At 39.1% G+C, this 25,885-nt stretch overlaps 1 protein-coding gene across 30 annotated transcripts in view; it reads left to right on the plus strand.

The window, feature by feature from the left end:
• The window catches only part of LOC100486501, a 62,816-nt gene that overhangs the window by 5,464 nt on the left and 31,467 nt on the right, over positions 1 to 25,885 (plus strand). For 27 of the 30 annotated variants that reach the window (XM_031891107.1, XM_031891106.1, XM_031891120.1 and 24 more), the window contains exons 3-13: positions 2,370 to 2,675; positions 4,327 to 4,647; positions 5,503 to 6,663; positions 8,989 to 9,294; positions 10,870 to 11,190; positions 14,055 to 15,233; positions 15,912 to 16,217; positions 17,057 to 17,377; positions 19,163 to 19,753; positions 21,091 to 21,396; positions 23,289 to 23,609. In XM_031891107.1, the coding sequence (XP_031746967.1) occupies positions 2,370 to 2,675; positions 4,327 to 4,647; positions 5,503 to 6,663; positions 8,989 to 9,294; positions 10,870 to 11,190; positions 14,055 to 15,233; positions 15,912 to 16,217; positions 17,057 to 17,377; positions 19,163 to 19,753; positions 21,091 to 21,396; positions 23,289 to 23,609 (5,439 nt within the window). The remainder of the gene's footprint in view (positions 1 to 2,369; positions 2,676 to 4,326; positions 4,648 to 5,502; positions 6,664 to 8,988; positions 9,295 to 10,869; positions 11,191 to 14,054; positions 15,234 to 15,911; positions 16,218 to 17,056; positions 17,378 to 19,162; positions 19,754 to 21,090; positions 21,397 to 23,288; positions 23,610 to 25,885) is intronic. The other 3 variants (XM_031891118.1, XM_031891108.1, XM_031891137.1) reach the window with 3 other exon arrangements.

The raw sequence follows: 25,885 nt of genomic DNA on the forward strand, positions 1-25,885 counted from the left end.
ATCCATGCCTGGTGAAAAAATTCGCTCATCACTACTTTTAAATTCTATTTGTATCTTTTTTTCGCATTTTATTAGGGCCACAAATGCTGTAATAGTTATCTTCTGAAGGTATATTTTATGAAGATTTGTGGCACTGTTATTTATATCTAATTGGACTGGACAATTAAACAGTTTTAAACTTACCCTGGGATATCAGCCCCCTTTCCCAAAGCTGGGCTGGTGCCCCTGATGCCTACACTTAGGGGCTGATTTACTAACCCACGAACGGGTCGAAATGAGTCCGATTGCGTTTTTTTCGTAAAGATCGGTATTTTGCAATTTTTTCGTATTTTTTGCGATTTTTTCGCCGTCTTTGCGAATTTTTCGTTACCAATACGATTTTTGCGTAAAAACGCGAGTTTTTCGTAGCCATTACGAAAGTTGCGCTTTTTTCGTAGCGTTAAAACTTACGCGAAACTTCGCACCTTTTAAGTTTTAACGCTACGAAAAAGGCGCAACTTTTCGCGTAAGTTTTAACGCTACGAAAAAATCGCAAGATTTTACGCAACTTTCGTAAAGGCTACGAAAAACTCGCGTTTTTACGCAAAAATCGTATTGGTAACGAAAAATTCGTAAAGACGCCGAAAAAATCGCAAAACATACGAAAAAGTCGCAAAATGTTCGTTTTCAAGTCGGAACTTTTCCAATTCGGGTCGGATTCGTGGGTTAGTAAATCAGCCCCTTAGTCACAGGTGACTTGCAGATAAAGGAGAGAACTGGTTGGAATGGCTATGGGCAAAAAGATGAGCGTGAGGTGGAAATAACCAACAATTGATACCTGTATGAGTTGACTTTAGATTAGGGCAAGGACTGGTGAGGAATTGAAGACAAGCCTGAAATACCAAAAGTAATATTTGAAAGGGTGGAGAAACCTACTTAAGGCAAAACAGCCAAAAGTTGAACTGCAGAGTATTCAGATGCAGTGAAATGTAAACGCCCATATTCCTACAAAGACAAGAGGCACTTTATAGGGTATTTGGCACAGGAAAGAGATGGGATGGCATGTAATGAAAATAACATTTTTGTAACCTATTTTTCATTGACATGTGAGAGTTGTAAACAATATTTTGTGTACGTTATTACCTCAATTAATTCCTCTGTATATGCTTTGGTTAGAGGGGAATGAAATGGTTAATAACTGGGAGGGGAAGAGGGTGCCTGTTTCTTAGACAACCCTCTTCCCTCCAGTGATTTTAATCACTAACTTTCGAAACCCCAGGCCAGTGCCCCGCTGAAGAATATATAATACCCCAGTTCAGGGAAGAATGCGTGGCAACCTGTGGTTTAAAGTTAGATATTATAATTACTGGTGTGTGCCTAACAAATCGGCACCCCCCAGTAATTAAGACGTCCTTGTCCTTCAAATATTATTTTCTAAGCTGGGTAAAAAAAGAACAGCATCCTATAAGGCTAGAGCTTGGTTAGGATGCTTATAGCTGAGGGGGAGAGGGGCTGGGAAAGGAGGAAGCTTATTTGGCATGATTATCTTGAAAACAGAAGCCAAAAAGTACAAGAGGTACTTCTCTAGGTGGGGACCTGTGCTTCCAGGTTGACCGTGTAAGCTAAACAGAAGATAAGTCCTGTTATAACTCACCCCAGAAGTAAAAGGCAGCTAGAATAGCACCTGGTGGAACATGATAATGGAGGAATGTGGGAACAGTATCATATTTCTGGAGGACCCCACTGTATGCTGTTGGGCAACTCTCCTGTGAGGTTTCCTTATGGCACCATAACTCAGGTTGAGCACTACATGGCTTGATAGAAGACAAGGAGAAAGAAGTGTGACTCTGAGGAGGTGTATGTGGGCCATTAGTGCAGGGAAAGCTGAACCCGGTACCTTAGTTATCTAGCTGGAATTTAATCAGAAAGTTGCAAGCATGAAGATGCAACCAAACATAGAATTTTACAGTCCAGGTTATCAGGCAAATAATTAACTAAAAAGATGAGTTATAAATTATGTCAGAATATCACTCTTGCATCAAACAAAAAGTTCATTTTGGTGAGCTTCCACTTTAATAATAGGGAGACCCAGGCCATTGAAAAACTCTCATTTTGAAAATAAACAACTTTATTCATGGATAGTCCAACCTGAGACCCTTTAGCTGCTGATCAGCTGCCATTATTTCCTCTCTTTGTAAGGTTATTCCTTTTTGATGAAATGTAGGGTACTGTAGTCAGCAACAGCTGAAGCGCCTCATCAGAGATGTGAATACTGCAGATATATAACACAACATGATGGCTCATGACAAATGCCTGTTCTGCCCCACCCAACAATGAGCCCTTAACATGTTGAACAATGTTGATCATTCCCTATTTTTGTGTATTTGCAGCAGGAGGAGAAATCCAAGTTATTGGGCGTTTAGGGGAGACTGTCACACTGCAGTGCCCTCTGAATTCACCAGCAAAAATCTCATGGATGTTTGATGATAATGGGGAAAAAATACTTTTGGCTGAATTCAGAGACCAGAAGTTCATCAGAGTGAATGGGAATTATTTCTCCAGGCGACTGGAAGGATCTAACAGTGGCACCGCATTAAGGATCAAACATCTGAGAATGGAGGATGGTGGAGTGTTCACTGCTCACATCACTGTTAATGGAAGCGCTACAGACATTAGTTATGTTCTCACAGTGTTGGGTAAGTGTGTAAGTGAGTGAGTGTATGTACATGAGGGTGTGGCAGTTGTTGAAGCTCAGAGCAGACTTGTATGGAGGAAGTGAATTTATTGGTAATAACATATTAAATATAATTTTTTAATAAAATGAGCTTTTAAACACTGGCAGACTGTCGCTACACTTGTCTAATTTACTAAAATCTTAATTTTGAGTTTTTGCCATGGTTTAAGAAACTCTTGAAAGATCTTGAAATATACAGTATATGAAAGAAGATGCAGTTGAGGTTTTTCTATCCATGACTTAATGTGAGCGAGTGTTTCCAATCTGATTTTTTAAATATCCTAGTGACTGAGGGAAAAAAATTGCTTACCCACAAGGTTTTTTTTTAACCAATTTTCAATAGTTTATGGATTTGAAAATTCATAAATCAGCCCAAGCACACAACTGCATAAGAAAATGTTTAAATCAGTACGAGCTAAGTGCAGATAATGCTGGTAACTGGGTAATGGGAAGTGGTATGTTAAGACAATATGCAGCCATTATTTATTTTTGTTTGTTTTTTTTAATTAGTTAACATTTTGTTGTGCTGCACTTCTTTCTTGTTGCTAAGGCTGAAATTACACTAGCAACCAAGCTTTTATTTGAATAATTGGAATATGAATAGTAGATGATCTGAATAGCAAGTGATAAAAACTATAACAATCCTCAGCCTCAGAATGAATCTGCTTTTTGGCTCAAAGGGCTGATGATGCAAACATTCAAATACCATTTTTAATGCCAGGTTAAGAGAAAAGCAAGCAGTGATGGGCAAAATAATTTGCCAGGCATGGATTCCTGGCGAATTTCTTGCGTTTCGCCATGGGCGGGCATTTTCGCTCTTTCATGGATTTTTCGTTGTTTCGCAAATCTTTTCAAGGATTTACTATTTTTTTGACAAAGCATAATGGGACAGTTTTGCTCATCTCTACTGAAAACCACAAATTGTCTGAAAATATCACTCCCTGTATCATACTAACACTAGTGATGGGCGAAAAGTTTCGCCAGGCATGGATTCGCGGCGAATTTCCGCGTCTCGCCATTGGCGGATTGTTTCGCGAAACGGAAAAATTCGCCGCACGTCCAAAAATTGTTGCCGGCATCAAAAAAGAATAGTCGCGGACGACAAAATAATAGCCGCGTGACAAAATAATAGCCACGGGCGACAAAATAATAGCCGCGGGCGACAAAATAATAGCCGCGGGCGACGAAACAATAGCCGCTCGACAAAATAATAGCCGCGCGACAAAATAACAGCCGCGGGCGACGAAATAATAGCAGCGGGCGACGAAACAATAGCCGCGTGACGAAATAATAGCCGCGGGCGACGAAACAATAGGCGCGTGACAAAAAAATAGCCGCGGACGACAATTTTTTTTTGTCGCACAACATTTTCGCTGTTTCGCGAATTTTTCGCCGTTTCGCAGATCTTTTGAAAGATTCGCGAATTTTTCGGCGAAGCGAAACGGAACAGATTCGCTCATCACTAACTAACACACTAACAATCAATGGGTTAATTACCCATTAATAATAAGGTGTCCAGGGGTGCAAGATAAACACCCTCTCTGGCTCATAACTAACACATAAAATGGGCCAAGTGCCAGTGCTGATCATTCCCTACTTCTATGTGTTTGTAGGAAGAGGAGACATCATTCTGCCAGTGACTGGCCTTGTAGGGGGGAATGTCACATTGCCAACCTATCTGACTCTGCCAGCTGCCATCGAAAAAATCTCATGGATGTTTCATGACAAAGGCAAAAAAATACACCTGGCTGAATTAAGAAACCAGAAGTTTAGCAGACTGAACAAGAATTATTTCTACAACCGCCTTGAAAAATCTAATGATGGAACCGCATTACAGATCAGAGAGCTGAGAATGGAGGATTCTGGGATCTTCACTGCACACATTCATTTATATGGACGAAAAAGAGACATTTCTTATATTCTAGCCGTGTTCGGTAAGTAAGTGTGTCTGTATATACATGTCATGTGAGGGTGGAAAGAGTTGTTGCAGCTCAGAGCAGACAGACCTGTATGGAAGAAGTAAATCTATTGTTACACAACTGACAGTTGCTATAATGTGCAACATATCACATATCACGTATTAAATGGATTGTGCTGACTAATGCTACTTATGAGGTTGTCAATGAAGCAGCCATAGAGGTCAAGGTTCTCCCCAAGAACTTCTGTCAGCAAAACATAATGGTCCTCCCAGTATCCCAGTGGTATAGCTAGGGGAAACATGTAATAGAGGGCTGTGTCAGTTATATAGATTTTGGACTATATGAAATCAGGTCAAGCAGATCTTTTCTTCCATATATCTGCACCTAGTGGTGGAGTGTCTTTGAAAATCATATAACCCTCCTAGCTAGTTACGTTTTATAATTGTTCACTTAATATGGCCTCATGGTGAACAATTATTTTAAAAAAAGCTCCTCAAAGAGTAATCCTTCATAAATTCCATGCCTGGTACTAAAAAGAGAAAGTGTGCCCTATCAGGTATGGCTATAGAGTTGAGGGATGATATTGTGAGAGTTTAGTGCCTGGCCACCAATTACCCAGCCAATAGACTTGGACCATATCACTGGAAATGTATATACTCTGTTCTGCACAATTAGGTTAAAAAAGGAGCCCTGATCACTATTGTATTGACTATGCTCAAGTAGGCATTTGCCCACTATTAATCTCAAGCAAACAACAATGGCCAAGGAGTTCTTGCAGTGAACAAGAACTATTAGAATGAATGTTATTGTTGGTATATAAACAGTCTACAATAAATGTATTTTAAAAACATGATCTATTTGTAATTACAGAGCCTATCCCAACACCAGTGATAAAAGTGACGTTTGATGAGAATTCCACTGATCTCTGCCATCTTCATTGTTCTGTCCCATCAAACTCACCAACCCTGTCCTACAGTTGGACCTACAGAGATACTGGCACTGACAGACTATATGCCAATGGCAGCACAATCACTGTATCACTGAAGGATAAGGCATTGGGGGCAGAATTTACCTGCTGGGTACGAAATCCTGCTCACAGCAATAGTGTGTCAGTCGTTTTAAATTCACTTGGTGGGAGACAAACAGAGATACGAAAAGAGATACAACCAGGGATGCATAAAGAGATACAATTAAAGATAGAAACAGAGGTACGACCAGGGATACAAACAGAGCTACAGCCAAAGATACAAACAGAGATACGACCAGGGATACAAACAGAGATACGAACAAAGATACCAACAGAGCTACAACCAGAGATAAAAACTAAGCTAGAACCAGGGATACAAATAGATCTACAACCAAAGATACAAACAGAGCTACAACCAAAGATAAAAACAGAGATACGACCAGGGATACAAACAGAGATACGAACAAAGATACAAACAGAGATACAACCAAAGATAAAAACAGAGATACAACCAGGAATACAAACAGAGATACGACCAGGAATACAAACAGAGATACGGCCAGGAATACAAACAGAGATACGGCCAGGAATACAAACAGAGATACAAACTAAGCTAGAACCAGGGATACAAATAGATCTACAACCAAAGATACAAACAGAGATACAACCAAAGATAAAAACAGAGATACGACCAGGAATACAAACAGAGATACGAACAAAGATACAAACAGAGCTACGACCAGAGATAAAAACTAAGCTAGAACCAGGGATACAAACAGAGCTACAACCAAAGATACAAACAGAGATACAACCAAAGATACAAACGGAGATACAACCAAAGATACAAACAGAGATACAATCAAAGATACAAACGGAGATACAACCAAGGATACAAACAGAGATACAACCAAAGATACAAACAGAGATACAACCAAGGATACAAACAGAGATACAACCAAGGATACAAACAGAGATACTACCGGAGTTACGAACAACGATAAAAACAGACACAAAATCAGAAATACAAACAGACATAAAGATACAAACTGAGGAAAAAATAAAAGGTTTGTATGGGGGGGGGGGGGGGGGGGGGAATCACCGTACTAACAAACTGTTAAAATAATGTTTTTTTTAATATATAGGATTTTAAACTTTAATCAGGTACTGTAGTGCATGTAACAGTATTTTTACATGGAAAGCAGATAACGCATCATATCACAACCTGAGAGAGTGTGTGCAATGTCCCAATTACCAAGAATGTCAAGAATATGACATTACAGGAACAGTAGACCAATCCTCCTATTCATGTGATACTTGCCCCACATAGTGGCCCACGGTTCTGCACTTGCTTGTAGCTGAGGGGCAATAAACTACATTTCTATTTCTGGCCATAGCTCAGTACATGAGATCTCCTAGACTCTATGTGGCCATTAATGCACTTATATTATCGTATGAAACGGTGCATGTATGGTGGGAGACAAGGCGACCAACATCAGCAAAAGCCTTGGATATTGAACCTCTTGTTGATTGGGCAGGGAGGAAAATTTTGATTAGGTGTTTTTCAAGGTGCCCCAAAATCGACAAACTTTAATGCTAAATTGTCATATAAGGGTAGAATTCTTTTCTACCAGCATATCTGATGATTCAGCTCTTAATGTTAATGGAGTAGACAACTGTAAAATGACATGTAAACATTGTTTTGCCTGTTTTCTTTGTAACAGAGGGTAAAACTGTATGCCCCCTCACTCCGACCACATGACCCCTTAATCCCACTGCCAGGTCTACACTAGCTTCCCCATAATACTCTAGCTCACCCTCTCCCCGCTGAGATGCTATCCATCACTGCTATATAAATTGTACCCCAAGAAATAGTCAGCTATAGGAACCAAATCTCTTCCTTCCTACAACAAGACCTTAGGAAGACATTTCGCTCCCTAAGCTCTTGCTGTCTTCATAAACTTGCAAGTGGCACAGGCAAAATTTCTTTAAGGTCTACCTACCATTCATTTTGTCATTAGTACCAATATGCAGAAGATGTCTAACATAATAGCCAGAACACTGGCAGTCAGTAACCAATCAGTGACTTTAGGGGGGACCACAAAGGACATAACTGTTCAGTTAGTTTGCTCTTAAATCTGACCTGCAGGCTCACAAACTAACTGAACAGTTATGTCCCTTGTGCCCCCCCTAAAGTCACTGACTAACTTAGAGGTTATAGAGATGTAAAGAAGGAAGTAGAGTTCTGGCTATTATGTTAGACATCTGCCCACTCCAGCCTTTTCAGCATTATTATCTAGAAAACTGAAGCCGAAAAGTACAAGTGTTACTTCTCTAGGCGGGGACCTGTGCATCCAGGATGACCCTGTAAGCTAAACAGAAGATTTGTCCTGTTATACCTCACCCCAAAAGTAAAAGGCAGCTAGAATAGTTAGTGAGGGCAGCTGTAGTTACTACAAGGAGGCTAGTGAAGTGAGGGCTTTGTCCCCACTTTGCCAGGTAGGGAAGTTCAGCAAGTAGGATTAGGCTAGCCTGGGAATATAAGAGCTGCTAGTGAGGGCAGAATGTGTGGCCCTGGTGGAACATGATAGGCGAGGAATGTGGGAACCAGTATCATTTTTCTGGAGGGCCCCACTGTATGCTGTTGGGCAACTCTACTGTGAGGTTTCATTATGGCACCATAACTCAGGTTGGGCACCTCATGTCTTGATTGAAGACAAGGAGAAAGAAGTGTAACTCTGAGGAGGTGTCTGTGGGCCATTAGCGCTGGGAAAGCTGAACCAGGTGTTCCATTACTGTAAAGAATTGGTTAATGTTACACACTGATTGTGTACTCTTTGAAAGTGCTCAACTGAAATTGCCATTTAATGTAATGTAGATATTCTAAGACAATAAGCAGTTGCCTCTTTATTCTCTGTGTTTCTAATACATTTACTTTATTTGGTTGCTAATATCCCACATACCTTAGATACCTAGCAGGAAAATGAACAGGAGAGAATTTAATCAGAAAGTTGCAAGTGTTGAAGCAACCAAACATAGCATTTTACCATTTTAATAATATTGGAGACCCAGGCCACCACTGAAAAACTCAACCCTCATGTTGAAAATAAACAACTTTAATCATGGATAGTCCAACCAGGGATCCTTTAGCTGCTGATCAGCTGAAACGCCCATCATTCCCTGTCTTTGTAAGGCTATTCATGTTTGATGAAATGTAGGGTCCTCTAGTCAGCAACAGCTGAAGGGCCACAGCTGAGATGGGAACACTGCAGATATATAACACAACATGACAACCCCAGATAAATGCCCGCTCTGATACATCTAAAAATGAGCCCTTAACATAGGAAAGTGAGAGTCAATGTTGATCATTCCCTACTTTTGTGTATCTGCAGCAGGAGGAGAAATCCAAGTTATTGGGCGTTTAGGGGAGACTGTCACACTGCAGTGCCCTCTGAATTCACCAGCAAAAATCTCATGGATGTTTGATAATAATGGGGAAAAAATTCTCCTGGCTGAATACAGAGACCAGAAGTTCATCAGAGTGAATAACAACTACTTCATCAACCGGCTGGAAGGGTCTAACAGTGGCACCGCATTAAGGATCAAACATCTGAGAATGGAGGATGGTGGGGTCTTCACTGCTCACATCACTGTTAATGGAAGCGCTACAGAAATTATTTATGTTCTCACAGTGTTGGGTAAGTGTGTGTGAGAGAGTGGGTATGTGGTTGTTTGTGTGCTGTTTACAACATATAAAATATAGTTTCTAATTAAATTAGCTTAAAAACTGGCAGATTGTAGTTACAATCTGCCAGTTGCAAATTTACTAAAATTGTAATTCAGTTCAAGATCTTGAAAGCTCAAACAAAAAAAATGTCAACTAAAACCTGTTGAGCTTCAGAAGCTAATGGGACTGGTATTCAAGAGACTTTATTTTTTTAAAATACATTTTAAAGAGTAAAGCCGCTCACACAACAGTCACATTTATGAGAAGAGAAACAGTTCATATTACTGACTGTTGAGGTGCGTCAGCAGTTTCTTTATTTAGCAAGATTATTAACTAAGAGCAGTTAATGCTGGTAATTGGTCAATGCAAAGTGGTATGTTGATACAACATGCAGCCACTGTGGATGCAAAGGCTAAAATTACACTAGCAACCAGGCTTTTGGAATATGGGTATGAGATCTGTTATCCAGAATACTCAGGACCTTGGGTCTTCCAGATAAGGGATCTTTCCGTAGTTTGGATCTCCATGCTTTAAGTTTACTAACAAATCTATTAAATATTAAATAAACCCAATAGGATTGTTTTCCATCCAATAAGGATTAATTATATCTTAGTTGGGATCAAGTACAGGTACTGTTTTATTATTACAGAGAAAAGGGAATCATTTAACCATGAAATAAACCCAATAGGGCTGTTCTGCCCCCAATAAGGGGTAATTATATCTTAGTTGGGATCAAGTACAGGTACTGTTTTATTATTACAGAGAAAAGGGAATCATTTAACCATGAAATAAACCCAATAGGGCTGTTCTGCCCCCAATAAGGGGTAATTATATCTTAGTTGGGATCAAGTACAGGTACTGTTTTATTATTACAGAGAAAAGGGAATCATTTAACCATGAAATAAACCCAATAGGGCTGTTCTGCCCCCAATAAGGGGTAATTATATCTTAGTTGGGATCAAGTACAGGTACTGTTTTATTATTACAGAGAAAAGGGAATCATTTAACCATTAAATAAACCCAATAGGGCTGTTCTGCCCCCAATAAGGGGGAATTATATCTTAGTTGGGATCAAGTACAATGTACTGTTTTATTACTACAGAGAAAAAGGAAATTATTTCTATAAATTAGAATCATTTGTTTAAAATGGAGTCTATGGGAGATGGCCTTTCCATAATTCTGAACTTTCTGAATAATGGGTTTCTGGATAACGGATCCTATACTTGTAATTAGAAGATGAATAAGAAATTTATCTTTATAGCAAGTGATAAACACAATAACAATACCTAGAATGAATCTGCTCTCTGGTTCAAAGGCCTGAATAAATAATAAATAATAAGAAAGAAGGGAAAGGTAAACAAATTGTCTTAAAATATCACTCCATGTATGATACCACCACACTAACAGATAATTTTAGGGTCAATTACCCATTAATAATAAGGTGTCCAGGGGTGCAAGATAAACACCCTCTCTGGCTCATAACTAACACATAAAATGGGAAGCCAAGTGCCAGTGCTGATCATTCCCTACTTCTATGTGTTTGTAGGAAGAGGAGACATCATTCTGCCAGTGACTGGCCTTGTAGGGGGGAATGTCACACTGCCAACCTATCTGACTCTGCCAGCTGCCATCGAAAGAATCTCATGGATGTTTCATGACAAGGGGAAGCGAATACACCTGGCTGAATTCAGACACCAGAAGTTTATCACAGTTAATAAGAAATATTTCTTAAACCGCCTTGAAAAACCTAATGATGGAACCGCATTAAGGATCAGAGAGCTGAGAATGGAGGATTCTGGGATCTTCACTGCACACATTCATTTTAATGGACGAAAAAGAGACATTTCTTACATTCTAGCCGTTTTCGGTAAGTGAGCATGTCATGGGCACGAGGGTGTGAGATGAAGTGAATTTATTGGTACACAGAGAATGACAAAACAATTTAGTTGATGGACATATTGTTATGCAGTGCTGTCCAACTCGTTACAGGTAGAGGGCCAATTATATCTCGAGGACAAGATTAAATTAAAATGATGGTGTCATAGAGTGAAGTCTATGGAGATGCTGAGCAAGCTGGGGGCCATCAAAATCCTTTAGAGGGCTACATCTGGCCCACAGGCCTCCAGCTGGACAGCCCTGATATAATGTGTTACAGATCAATATCCCCTGTTAGACTTACTTAGTCACATACTATAGTTACATACTATCAGACTGTGGCTGCAGTTTATAAAACAGACAGTTTGTAGAAAACTTCAGACCAGCAAACTTTTTTTTCAGGCAGTTGGGAATCTCTTAAATAAGAGATTACTTTTTGACCATGGATTGTAGCACATATTTAAATCAATTAGTTGTAATAGTGGATGTACCTACTACTATAGGTCTTCCAGATAATTATTACAACAATAAATATTTTGTGGTTCAGGTTAAACGATTTGGGTATTGGGGTATTCTACCCAGGCTGAATGAACTATTCGGCTTCTTACAAAATGTTCTCATGGAGTCACTCTTTAATATTTAATATATCTTTATCTACAAGCATCTGTCATGCTACATTTTTGTGTGCTTTCAGGCTCTACAAAATATTCTCATGGATCACTCTTTAATATATATCTTTATCTACAAACATCCATTTGTCCCTATATCAAGCCCCTACTGTATTTCCCAATATAAAGGTTGGGTAGAGCCAGAAATGTTGCTGTTCAGAGAGCTTTAATGAATTCTTGCTGTGTAAGCAAATGGTGCCATTTACAGTGTGCCGACGTATACACATTGCCACTAGACTAGGTCTATTCACTTAGTAGTTCTGCACTCACATGGTGAAAAATGGTTATATCTGTGGGGGAAGAATTGGGGAAAAATGACCTCCTTTATTGTCATTGAATGTCTCATTCAACTTGAATGTCTCATTCAACTTGAATGAGACATTTTTTTCTGAACAAATGGTATTAGATTATCCAGGTTCAAAAAAAAAAAAAAAAAACCAAGGTGTACCATGTACATACATATATATATATGTATAATAGACTCGGACCATATATATATATATGTATAATAGACTCGGACCATATATATATATATGTATAATAGACTCGGACCATATATATATATATATATATATATATATATATATATATATATATGTATAATAGGCTCGGACCATATCACTATAATACATAGTAACATAGTAACATAGTAAAATAGTAAGTTGGGTTGAAAAAAGACATACGTCCATCAAGTTCAACCATAATGCCTATACCTAACCTGCCTAACTACAAGTTGATCCAGAGGAAGGCAAAAAACCCCATCTGAAGCCTCTCTAATTTGCCGCAGAGGGGAAAAAATTCCTTCCTGACTCCAAGATGGCAATCGGACCAGTCCCTGGATCAACTTGTACTAAGAGCTATCTCCCATAACCGTGTATTCCCTCACTTGCTAAGAATCCATCCAGCCCCTTCTTAAAGCTATATAATGTATCAGCCAGTACGACTGATTCGGGGAGGGAATTCCACAACCTCACAGCTCTCACTGTAAAAAATCCTTTCCGAATATTTAAATGGAACCTCCCTTCTTCTAAACAGAGTGGGTGCCCTCGTGTCCGTTGGAAGGACCTACTGGTAAATAAAACATTAGAGAGGTTATTATATGATCCCCTTATATATTTATACATAGTTATCATGTCACCCCTTAAGCGCCTCTTCTCCAGTGTAAACAGACCCAACTTGGCCAGTCTTTCTTCATAACTGAGACTTTCCATACCCTTTACCAGCTTAGTTGCCCTTCTCTGGACCCTCTCTAACTCAATAATGTCCCGTTTGAGCACTGGAGACCAAAACTGAACAGCATATTCTAGATGGGGCCTTACCAGTGCTCTGTAAAGGGGAAGAATAACCCCCTCCTCCCGTGAATCTATACCCCTTTTAATACAGCTCAAAACCTTGTTTGCCCTTGCAGCTGCTGCCTGGCATTGCTTGCTACAGCCAAGTTTATAATCTACAAGGACTCCAAGGTCCTTCTCCATTATGGATTTGCCTAGTGCAGTCCCATTAAGGGTATACAGGGCTTGCATATTTTTACATCCCAGGTGCATGACCTTACATTTATCCACATTAAATCTCATCTGCCACTTAGCTGCCCAGATTGCCAGTTGGTCAAGATCCTGCTGCAGGGATGTCACATCCTGGATAGAATTGACTGGTCTGCAGAGTTTTGTGTCATCTGCAAACACTGATACATTACTCATAATACCCTCCCCTAAGTCTATAATATCACTGAAAATTGACACTCTGTTCTGCACAATAAGGTTAATAAGGTTAAAGAGGAGCCTTGATCACTATTGTACTGACTATGCTCAAGTAGGCCCAAACCACTAATAGGCAAGGAGTTTTTGCAGTGGAACAAGAACTATAAGAATTAATTTTGTTGGTTAGGGATGCACAGAAATAAAAGATTCTGCCTTTTGCAGCAGGATTCGGATTTGGCCAAATCCAAGTGTCCGGCCTAACCAAATCCAAATCCTTAAAATCACGTGTCACATAAACGTGGAAATTTAATTTTTTTTACCTCTTTAACCCTTCCATACCTAATTTGCACATGCATATGCAAATTAGGATTCAGATTTGATTCAGGATTCAGCTGAATCCCAATATAGTGGATTTATTGCATTCTTATTTTTGGTATATTAACAGTCTATAATAAATGTATTTTAAAAACATGATCTATTTGTAATTACAGAGCCTATCCCAACACCAGTGATAAAAGTGACGTTTGATGAGAATTCCCCTGATCTCTGCCATCTTCATTGTTCTGTCCCATCAAACTCACCAACCCTGTCCTACAGTTGGACCTACAGAGATACTGGCAATGACAGACTATATGCCAATGGCAGCACAATCACTGTATCACTGAAGGATAAGGCATTGGGGGCAGAATTTACCTGCTGGGTACAGAATCCTGCTCACAGGAACAATGCATCAGTCCCTTTAAAGTCACTTCATGGGAGACGAACAGGAATACAAACTGAGATACAACCATGGATACAAAGAAAGATACAATCAAAGATACAAAAAGAGATACGACCAGATATAAAAGCAGAGATTCAACATAAAATACAAACAGACACAAAACTAGGAACGCAGACAGAGATACAACCTGGAACAGAGATACATCCAGAAATACAACCAGAGATACAAATAGAGCTACGACCCAGGATACAAACAGAGATACAACCAGATATAAAAGCAGAGATACGACCAAAGATACAAGCAGGGATACACACTGAGCTACAACCAAAGATAAAAACAGAGATACGACCAGGGACACAAACAGAGCTACGACCAGAGATAAAAACAGAGCTACGACCAGAGATAAAAACAGAGCTACGACCAGAGATAAAAACAGAGATACGACCAGGGACACAAACAGAGCTACGACCAGAGATAAAAACAGAGCTACGACCAGAGATAAAAACAGAGCTACGACCAGGGATAAAAACAGAGATACGACCAGGGACACAAACAGAGATACGACCAGAGATAAAAACAGAGCTACGACCAGAGATAAAAACAGAGATACGACCAGGGACACAAACAGAGCTGCGACCAGGGATACAAACAGAGCTACGACCAGAGATAAAAACAGAGCTACGACCAGAGATAAAAACAGAGCTTCGACCAGAGATAAAAACAGAGCTACGACCAGAGATAAAAACAGAGATACAACAAGGGATACAAACAGAGCTACGTCCAGAGATAAAAACTGAGCTAGTACCAGGGATACGTACAGATATACAACCAGGGATACAAACAGATCTACGAACAGAGATACAAAAAAAGATACAAACAGACACCAAACCAGAAATACTAACAGAGGTGCAAACAGACATAAAGAGACAAACAAAGGCAAAAATAAAAGGTTTGTATGGGGAAGAGAATCACAGCACTAACAAACTATTAAAATACTGATGATAAATATATAAAAGGTAACTAGTATTGATTTTAAACTTAAATTGGGTAATCTAGTGTATATAGGAATATTTTTACATGGAAAGCAGACAACACATCACATCACAACCTTAGAGAGTGTGTGCAATGTCCCAGGAGTTTTTCTCCAAATGAATAATGTTCCATTCCCAAATAGCAGGGCTGCAGCTAAAGCTCAACTTATTACAATCAGCCCAGCTAGCTCATCCTAATAAACTGACCACTAAAATGCTCCCGCAGGTGCTTTAAGGGTATTGGCTCATATGAGCAGTAGATTGTCATAGCCCCCTTGATAAGAACCCTCTGTGTCTTTGGCTTCCTGTCCATGAAACACAGTGTCCAGCCCTGTGGAGGATCGTTCTTTACAGAGACAGAAGAGACACAGATATCTTGCAGATAAAGAAGAGAAAGGGTTGGAATAGCTTTAGGGGAAGAGATGAGAGAAGCAGAAATAGTTGAGGGCTGATATTTGTAGGGGTTGATTTATGGAGATTCAGGATTAGGCCAGGGACTGGTGAGAAAAGGAAAGGATAAAAAACCCAAATTTGAACCCTTACAATAGGAAGGTAGGAGTTAGTGCTGATCTTTGTCTGCTTCTGTGTATTTGCAGCAGGAGGAGACATCCAGGTAATTGGCCGTGTAGGGGAGACTGTCACACTGCAGTGCCCTCTGAACCTACCAACACGAATCTTGTGGACGTATGATGATAATGGGGAAAAAATACTCCTGGCTGAATACAGAGACCAGAAATTTATCAGAGTGAATAACAACTACTTCATCAACCGGCTGGAAGGGTCTAACAGTGGCACCGCATTACTGATCAGAGAGCTAAAAAGAGAGGATAGTGGGGTCTTCACTGCTCACATTACTGTTAATGGAAGCGCTACAGACATTAGTTATATACTGAATGTACTGGGTAAGTGAGTGTGTTTGTATGCGAGGGTGTGTGACTTCTTGCTGGTCAGATCACACAGACTTGTACGGAGGAACTACATTTATTAAGCAACATATAAAATATATTTTATTAAACGAACCTAAACACTGGCAGGCTGCAGCTACATTTAGTGCCAACTAATTCAAATTCAAGTTTTTGCTATGATTTGTGTTTATCAATTATATCAATCTTGTAAGCTTGAATAAAAAAAATTGTTAACTAAAACCAGTTGAGTTTCTATAAAAGTTAATAGGTTGCATATTCAACATACTTTATTTCTAGAGATGCACCGAACCCAGTTTTTTGGGTTCGGCCGAACCCCCGAATCCATTGACAGGGATTTGGGCGAATATTGAACAAATTCCGAATCCGGAAGGGTTAAATGTCGCAAAAATTGTTCCGCTTCCGTATTCACGCGCCGACATTTAACCCTTCACATTCGGATTGGGTTTGGCCAGGACCATGGATTCAGCTGAATCCTAGCTGAATACCGAACCAAATCCTGGATTCGGTGCATCCTTATTTATTTTTAAAGAATAAGGACATTTCGGGCTACTTCACGACACATATATTTACCCGCCAGTTTGGGTGGGAAGGAAACAAAGGGCATTTTGTCTCTGGCGGTACTACAGATTCGCAGTGGGCGACAAAATATTTGCTGTGCCATTGTCCTAAATGTCAGGTCATAGATAGAAAGGTAAACAATTCAGACAAATTGTCTCGAAATTGTCTCCCTATATCATACTGCTACACTAACAGTGTTTTAAGGTCAATTGCCTGAGTGTTAGTGCTGATCATTCCCTACTTCTATGTGTTTGTAGGAAGAGGAGACATCATTCTGCCAGTGACTGGCCTTGTAGGGGGGAATGTCACACTGCCAACCTATCTGACTCTGCCAGCTGCCATCGAAAGAATCTCATTGATGTTTCATGACAAAGGCAAAAAAATACACCTGGCTGAATTAAGAAACCATAAGTTTAGCAGACTGAACAAGGATTATTTCTACAACCGCCTTGAAAAATCTAATGATGGAACCGCATTACAGATCAGGGAGCTGAGAATGGAGGATTCTGGGATCTTCACTGCACACATTCATGTTAATGGACAAAAAAGAGACATTTCTTATATTCTAGCCGTGTTCGGTAAGTAAGTGCGTCTGTATATACATGTCATGTACACGAGGGTGAGAGAGTTGTTGCAGCTCAGAGCAGACAGACCTGGAGGAAGTGAATTTATTGTTACACAGAGACCGACAGAAGCCATTAGGGGAGGGGCCAGACTTATAGTCATAGCAACAGCACATGGATCAGTTTCCTTTAATAGACTCTACACACCATTAGACTTTAGCTACAATGCAAAAATCAGACCGCTGTGAACCCCTCCATCTACAAGTTTTCCTCAGGTAAATGTGAGGAATATTGTATTGAAGACTGTATATTTTTTTACCATGGATTGTAGCCATGACACCCAGGTGGGAAAGGGAGCTATTCCAATTCTTATAAAATATTCTCATCAGGTCACTCTTTAATACTTAATATATCTTTATCTTATACTCTCATACAATACAGCTGGCCATACATGCACCATAATATCATACAAAACCTTGTTTCGTACGATATTCGGTGTGTGTATGGCAACTCAGCGAGGTGACCGATATCGCAGAAGGCTGCTGATATCGGTCGACTCGCCCATTGGGCAGGTTAAAAGAATTTGATCGGGCGGCATTGAAGGCACCTGAGCAAAATCTGCCTCCAGGGCTGAATCGGCAGAAAGAGGTAGAAATCCTATTGTTTCTACCTCCATATCTGACAATTCATCCCTGAATGTCAGTAGAGGGTTGGAACGATCATTAGTGCGACTGATGGTCGCACGAAAGATCGAAAATCGCCGCGTGTGGCCAGCTTACCTGTCCCTTTAGCAAGCTGATAACAGGTCTGCTCTGCAGCCAGTTCTAATGAGCTTTTGCTGTTAAATAAGGCAGTTTTAATCAAATCGGTTCCAATGCTGTGACTACTGCTACTTTTGAGGTTATCATTGAAGCAGCCATAGAGGACATGGTTCTCCCCAAGAACTTCTGTCAGCAAAATCTGTTGATCATCCCAGTATCCTATAAAAAGGTTAGTGGAAATGTGTAATGGAAGTCATTGTCAGTTACTTGGATCTCTGGCTATATAAAACCAGGTCAAACAGGGCTTTTCTTCTTAAAATCTCCACCTTGTGGAGTAGCGTCTTGAAAAATTATGTAACCCTCTCAAATAGTTTCTTTTAAACATTGTTTACTTAGTAGGGCCATGTTGTGAACAATTCTGTGAGAAAAAAAGCTCCTCAAAGGGTAATCTACCACAAATCCCATGATTATTAATTAGAACAGAAAGTGTACCCTGTCTGGCATGGGTATAGAATTGAGGTTGATGTTTTGAGAGACTAGTGCCTGGCTAGCAAGTACCCATAAGTAAGTAAGGCATGTGTTCATGATTGGGCTTTATGCATGCACATTGACACTAGGCTCAAGTTATTATGAATCAACATTTCTACACGTGCCATTTTTGACTGTGCACTGAGCAGCAGTCCCGTCAACTCACATGGGGACTAATGGCTATATCTGTAAAAAATTTATTTATTTATAACAAATTAGATTAAATTATTCAGGTTCAAGCATAAAGTGTACCGCAGGTACTGTAGTATCATGAACCATATTTAAATTATTGCTTTTTGGACCATATCACTGAAACTGTGTTATGCTCAATTCAGTTTAAAGAGGAGCTCACTGGTGGATTGCCTATCCCCAAATAAGCCTTGGTCTGTTATTCATCTGAAGCAACCAGTAATGGCCAAGAAATACTCAGTGGGTAAAGAACTATTAATACAAATGTATAATATATCTATAATAAAATTATTTAACAGTTTTGATCTGTTTCTACTTGCAGAGCCTATCCCAACACCAGTAATAGAAGTGACATCTGATGAGAATTTCCCTGATCTCTGCCATCTTCATTGTTCTGTCCCATCAAACTCACCAACCCTGTCCTACAGTTGGACCTACAGAGATACTGGCACTGACAGACTATATGCCAATGGCAGCACAATCACTGTATCACTGAAGGATAAGGCATTGGGGGCAGAATTTACCTGCTGGGTACAGAATCCTGCTCACAGGAACAGTGTGTCAGTCGTTTTAAAGTCATATAGTGGGAGACAAACAGGAATACAACCAAAGATACGACCAGAGATACAACAAAAAATACAAACGGAGACACAACCAGAGATAAAAACAGAGATACGACCAGGGATAAAAACAGAGATACAACCAGAGATAAAAACAGAAATACAGCCAGGGATAAAAACAGAGAAACAACCAGGGATACTAACGGAGATACGACCAGGGATAAAAACAGAGATGCGACCAGGGGTGCAAAAAGAGATACAACTAGGAATACAAAAAGAAATACGATCAGAGATACAAACTGAGATACGACAAGGGATACAAAGAGAGACACAAAAAGAGACAGAAATAAAAGGTTTGTGTGGGGGTACCACAAACTAACATGTTACATTGTAGAATACTCAGTATAAAAAAAAAATATATATACAGTATATATACAGACAGTGAGCCGCACACACAGGGACTTTGCAAAAAAATGAACACATTTATTAAGAAAAAAGGTCCAACGTTTCGAGCACCAACTGTGCTCTTCCTCAGGGACAAACCAAAAGCTTTTGGTTTGTCCCTGAGGAAGAGCACAGTTGGTGCTCGAAACGTTGGACCTTTTTTCTTAATAAATGTGTTCATTTTTTTGCAAAGTCCCTGTGTGTGCGGCTCACTGTGTATAATTATCTTTTTGCCAGCACCCTGGGCATTTGAACATTTATAGGGTGTGCTCTGTTTGTTCTTGTATATATATATATATATATATATATATATATATATATATATATATCAATATCAGGTAAGTAGTGTTTGTAATGCAGATAATGTACCATATCCCAGCCTAAGAGAGTGTGTGCAATATCCCATGTTACAGAAACAGTACATCAATCCTTTTAGGCTAATGCCACATAGTGCAGATTCTTGGCCAGTAGATAAACATAGGCCAAGAATGATCCCTTCCTCTCGCATCATCCTTCTCATGTGCTTCCACCCAGGCCAACACAGTTGCCGCATTTATCAGCCTCATGTGGCCGTAGCCTTAGGGCCATATGGTGAGGTAGATGGGAAATGTGGGGAAAACAGCACTTACAATTATTTGAATTGTGAGTTTATGTAGGTAAAAATATTTAAGATTTATACTCAATATCACAGTCGACCATTTTTTTTTGAATACTTAACCAATAGATTATATTATGTTAAGTGACCTATTAAAGAATCTCGGCAAAGTGGAATATCCAGTATATACCTGTATATATATATCAGTAAATATTGCCCTTTAACATCCTTTCCCTTGAGCCGCCATTTAGTGATGGGCTGTGTGCTCCCTCAGAGATCAGCTGACAGGAAGTGATGCAGCTCTAACTGTAACAGGAAGTAGTTTGGGAGCAAAAGGCAGAACTATGCCCATTCATTGGCTGATGGGGCCTAGCATGTATGTGTGCCTTGGCTTGTTTGTGTGCACTGTGAATCCTATGATCCCAGGGGGCGGCTCTTAATTCTTAAAATGGCAATTTTCTATTTAGGATTACCCAATGGCACATACTACTAAAAAGTATATTTATATGAAAATGGTTTATTTAGATGAAGCAGGGTTTTACATATGAGTTTATGCAATATATTTTTATAGAGACCTACATTGTTTGGGGGTATAGTTAAGAACTAGGTAAGAATCAATGCTGATCATTCCCTATTTTTGTGTATTTGCAGCAGGAGGAGACATCCAGGTGATTGGCCGTGTAGGGGAGACTGTCACACTGCAGTGCCCTCTGAATCTACCAACAAGAATCTTGTGGACGTATGATGATAATGGGGAAAAAATACTCCTGGCTGAATACAGAGACCAGAAGTTTATCAGAGTGAATAACAACTACTTCATCAACCGGCTGGAAGGATCTAACAGTGGCACTGCATTAAGGATCAAAAACCTGAGAATGGAGGATGGTGGGGTCTTCACTGCTCACATCACTGTTAATGGAAGCGCTACAGAAATTAGTTATATTGTCAATGTATTTGGTAAGTACATTTATCTGTATGTGCATGGGCACCGGGGTGTGAGAGTTCTTGCTGGTCAGAGTATATAGACTTGTATGGAGGAACTGAAAATACTGTTAACCCTATTAAATATCATTTTTTTGACTAATGAGTAAACACTGGCAGACTGTACATACACAAGTGGAGATTTCTCTAAATTCAAAATCAACTTTTCACTGACATTTGAGAAATATTTTCACATTTTTTCAAACCCAGAATTATGATTCTGAAAATCTCAAATAAAAAAATATGGCAAAAATGTGATGACCTTCTACAGAAGTTAATAGAATGTGTACTTTTTAGATTTTTTAGACAAACTTTTACAGACTAATTGAAAATAAATGGAAGAATTTGATTTTTGTTACAGTCAAGGGGTCATGATAATGTGTTTTTCCATTCAATTTTCTAAATATACCGGTAGTTGCAATTGAGAAAAATAACGGAAAAAAACTACTTTGCTTCACTACTGATCTTTGCTTAAAAATATAAAAATGTATAAGTTAGCCTCGTTGCTAAGCAGACAACCACATAATAAAATGTTTAAATCTGTAAACTGATTAAATAGTTGTGAAATGAATAAAAAAAATAACTATATTAAATACCTCTGACTGTTCAGGTAAAGAGTAAAGTAGTTGATATAAAAAGAACATGTGTAAGAGGAGAAACAGTTTGTATTACAGGTAAGGGATCCCTTATCGAGAAACCCGATATCCAGAAAGCTCCGAATTACGGAAACCCTGTCTCCCATAGACTCCATTTTAATCAAATAATTCAGATTTTTAAAATTGATTTCCTTTTTCTCTGTAAAAATAAAACAGTGCCTGTACTTGATCCCAACTAAGATATAATTACCCCTTATTGGGGGCAGAACAGCCCTATTGGGTTTATTTAATGGTTAAATGATTCCCTTTTCTCTGTAATAATAAAACAGTGCCTGTACTTGATCCCAACTAAGATATAATTACCCCTTATTGGGGGCAGAACAGCCCTATTGGGTTTATTTAATGGTTAAATGATTCCCTTTTCTCTGTAATAATAAAACAGTACCTGTACTTGATCCCAACTAAGATATAATTACCCCTTATTGGGGGCAGAACAGCCCTATTGGGTTTATTTCATGGTTAAATGATTCCCTTTTCTCTGTAATAATAAAACAGTACCTGTACTTGATCCCAACTAAGATATAATTACCCCTTATTGGGGCAGAACAGCCCTATTGGGTTTATTTCATGGTTAAATGATTCCCTTTTCTCTGTAAAAATAAAACAGTGCCTTGTATTTGATCTCAACTAAGATATAATTAATTCTTACTGGATGCAAAATAAACCTGTTGGGTTTAATTAATGTTTTATTGATTTTTTTAGTAGACTTAAGGTATGAAGATCCAAATTACGGAAAGACCCCTTATACGGAATACCCTTGGTCCCGAGCATTCTGGAAAACGGGTCCTATACCTGTACTAATTGTTTTGTAAGATGCATCAGCAATTTCTTTAATTAACACAGATAATGCTGGTAATTAGTTGATAGACAGTGGCATTCTATGACAATTTAATGTTTCTCTGTGGTTTTTGAATTAGTGCTGCTTTCTAATTTATGCGGTTGCTAAGGCCTAACTTACCCTAGCAATAAGGCTTTTGATTGAATGATTCAAAGAGGTATATGGAAAGTACTGAACAGAAAGGTAAGTGATTCCCATTGGCTGAAAGTCAAGGATAGAGACAAATTGTTTTAGAATATCACTCACTCTATCACACTAACATACTATCAGTTCATTTTAAGGTGAATTGTATTTAATAATAAGGGGAAAACTTACCCATAAAATGGGAATGTGAGTCAGAGTGCTAACCATTCCCTACTTCTCTGTGTTTGTAGGAAGAGGAGACATCATTGTCCAGGCAACTGGGCGTGAAGGGGACACTGTCACACTGCCAACCTATATGAATCACGCAACTTCCATTGAAAGAATCTCATGGATGTTTCATGACAAAGGGAAGAAAATACACCTGGCTGAATTCAGAAACCACAAGTTTATCAGAGTAAATAAGAATTATTTCCCCAACCGTCTTGAAAAATCGAATTATGGAACCGCATTGCAGATCAAAGAGCTGAGAATGGAGGATTCTGGGATCTTCACTGCACACATTTATGCTAATGGAAGAAAGAGAGACATTTCTTATATTCTTGTTGTGTTCGGTAAGTGAGTGTATACACGAGGGTAAGAGAGTTGTTGCAGCTCAGAGCAGACAGACCTGTATGGGGGAAGTGAATTTATTGTTACACAGAGACTGACAGAAGCCATTAGGGGAGGAGCCAGACTTATAGCCAAAGCTCAGCAACAACACATGGGAATATGATTTGACCAAGTGGCTTGTTGTACATAATGCACATATTTAAATAAATTAGCTGTAAGACTAGGGGGCACATTTACTAATCCTCGAATCCGAATCCCGAATGGGAAAAAAACAGATTGGAAATGAAAATTATTTAGTCGCTGTCGCAATTTTTCCGTATTGCGCTATAGTAAACGCCGGAAAAACCAATCCGAACGGTGACGAAAAAGTTGTGCAAAATACTAAACAATCGCGAGGGCGATGAAAAAATCTCAAAAATACCGATCATTACGAAAAAACGCATTCGGGCGCTTTCGGACGTTCATGGATTAGTAAGTGTGCCTCTAGAAGTACCTACTTCTATGGGTCTTCCAGGAGGATTATTCCATAGGTATTGTTGGTTCTTATAAAAATAAGAAGCCATCACATTACCATAATACCAAAGCTAAAAAAAAAAAAATAATATTCTTATGGGGTCGTACTTTAATATTTAACATATCTTTATCTCCAAATATCCATTTTTGCATGTTTTCAGGCTCTACCTGGCTTTTTATCAAACTGTTAAAGGGCCAGGAAGAGCCCAAAATGTTGCTGTGCAGATTGCTGTAATGAACTCTTGCTGTCGTTTTTAGTCAAGTTGATTTCGGTGCTGTTTAGTTCTGCTTTAAAGGCACATATGCCTATGGTTTGGATTGAGCTTGGCTGAATACTTAGCATTTAGCTAAATCCTGAAAAAAGTTCTAGGATTTTGCTGAACCATGAACTAAGTACATCCCTATATAGGGGTATATTTATCAAAGGGTGAATGTAGAGCTCGCCGTAGTGTGATAGTGTGAAATTCTGCCACTCTCCGTTCATATCTAAGGCATTTTTAAAGGTGTATTTATCAAAGGGTGAACTTTCACTCAATGATAAATACTCTCACTCGTTTTAAAAATCCCATAGGAATTAATGGAGAGTGGTGGAATTTCACTCTAGTGGACTGTGGTGATCGCTAACTTCACTCTTTGATAAATATACCCCATAGTGTCTGTATGCTACAGAGGCTGAGTGGTTTAGTCAGGAAGATATGGAAGCCTATGATTAAGTGCCCCTAACGCACAAAACGCGTCAGGCATTTTTGTTTTTAACATGATGGAATAAAGTTCGAGTTTTAGCAGTCCGAAGTGCTTGATGTCCTATTCCTAGATTTACAGAGGCTGAGTGGTTTAGTCAAGAAGATATGGAGGGAAACCTTCATAATTTGATAATTCATGTCCATGTGCATGTACTTGTTTAAATTTAAATATATATATTTGTTGCCTAAAAATACATTTAGACTGATATGTTTAAACTTTAGCATATTATCTGAAAGCCCAAGCATGTCTAGCCATTCAAAGGCAGGAGGGGCTCATACCATTTTGCCACTATTTAAGCAAATATAAGTATATGGTTGCCACAATTGCCACAAGTCAAGCTCAGTATATCCACTTTACAGGGGGTCCAATAAAATTACTCATAGGTAGTTATTATTAAAAAAAATCTAAATTGATTAGAATGAACTTGGTTTAACAAGGGCAACTACACTCACAGATGGTGTGTTACATGTGTCAGTAATATGAATCTCAGAATATATACAACTTAAGGTGGAGGGTCTTGGAAAGTTCCGCAACCCTCCCAGCTTGTCTCATTTGATCATTGTGCCCTTAGTAGGGTCTCGTGCTGAACAATTCTGAGGGAAAAAGATCTTCAATGAGTTATCTTCTGAAAATCAGTCCCATGTATGGTACTAAGAACAGGAAATGTGCCCTGTCTGGTATCTGTGTAGAGTTGGGGTTGATGTTTCATGTGAAAGACTAGTGTCTAAAGGAAAAAAATATAATTCAAAATGTATATATCTATCAGGATTCTGGCTCAATATTGGGCTAGATGTTAAGCTACAGTATATGTAAGTTGCTGTGTCATATTTGTACACTAGGTCCAAGGAGCACAGTTTTTAAAGATATGCAATTTTTTGCTTTGTGCTTACACTCTAAAAGCTGTTAGGCATATTCTACCTTTAAAGAAAAGTACTAGAGCAAGGCCTCTCTAGTCTGTAGTTCTAGACTCACATGGCCAATAATGGCTACATCTGTGGGGAAGGAACTTGAGAAAAATCAC

Source organism: Xenopus tropicalis, chromosome 8 (genome assembly GCF_000004195.4).
Source record: "Xenopus tropicalis strain Nigerian chromosome 8, UCB_Xtro_10.0, whole genome shotgun sequence".
Classification (NCBI taxonomy): domain Eukaryota; kingdom Metazoa; phylum Chordata; class Amphibia; order Anura; family Pipidae; genus Xenopus; species Xenopus tropicalis.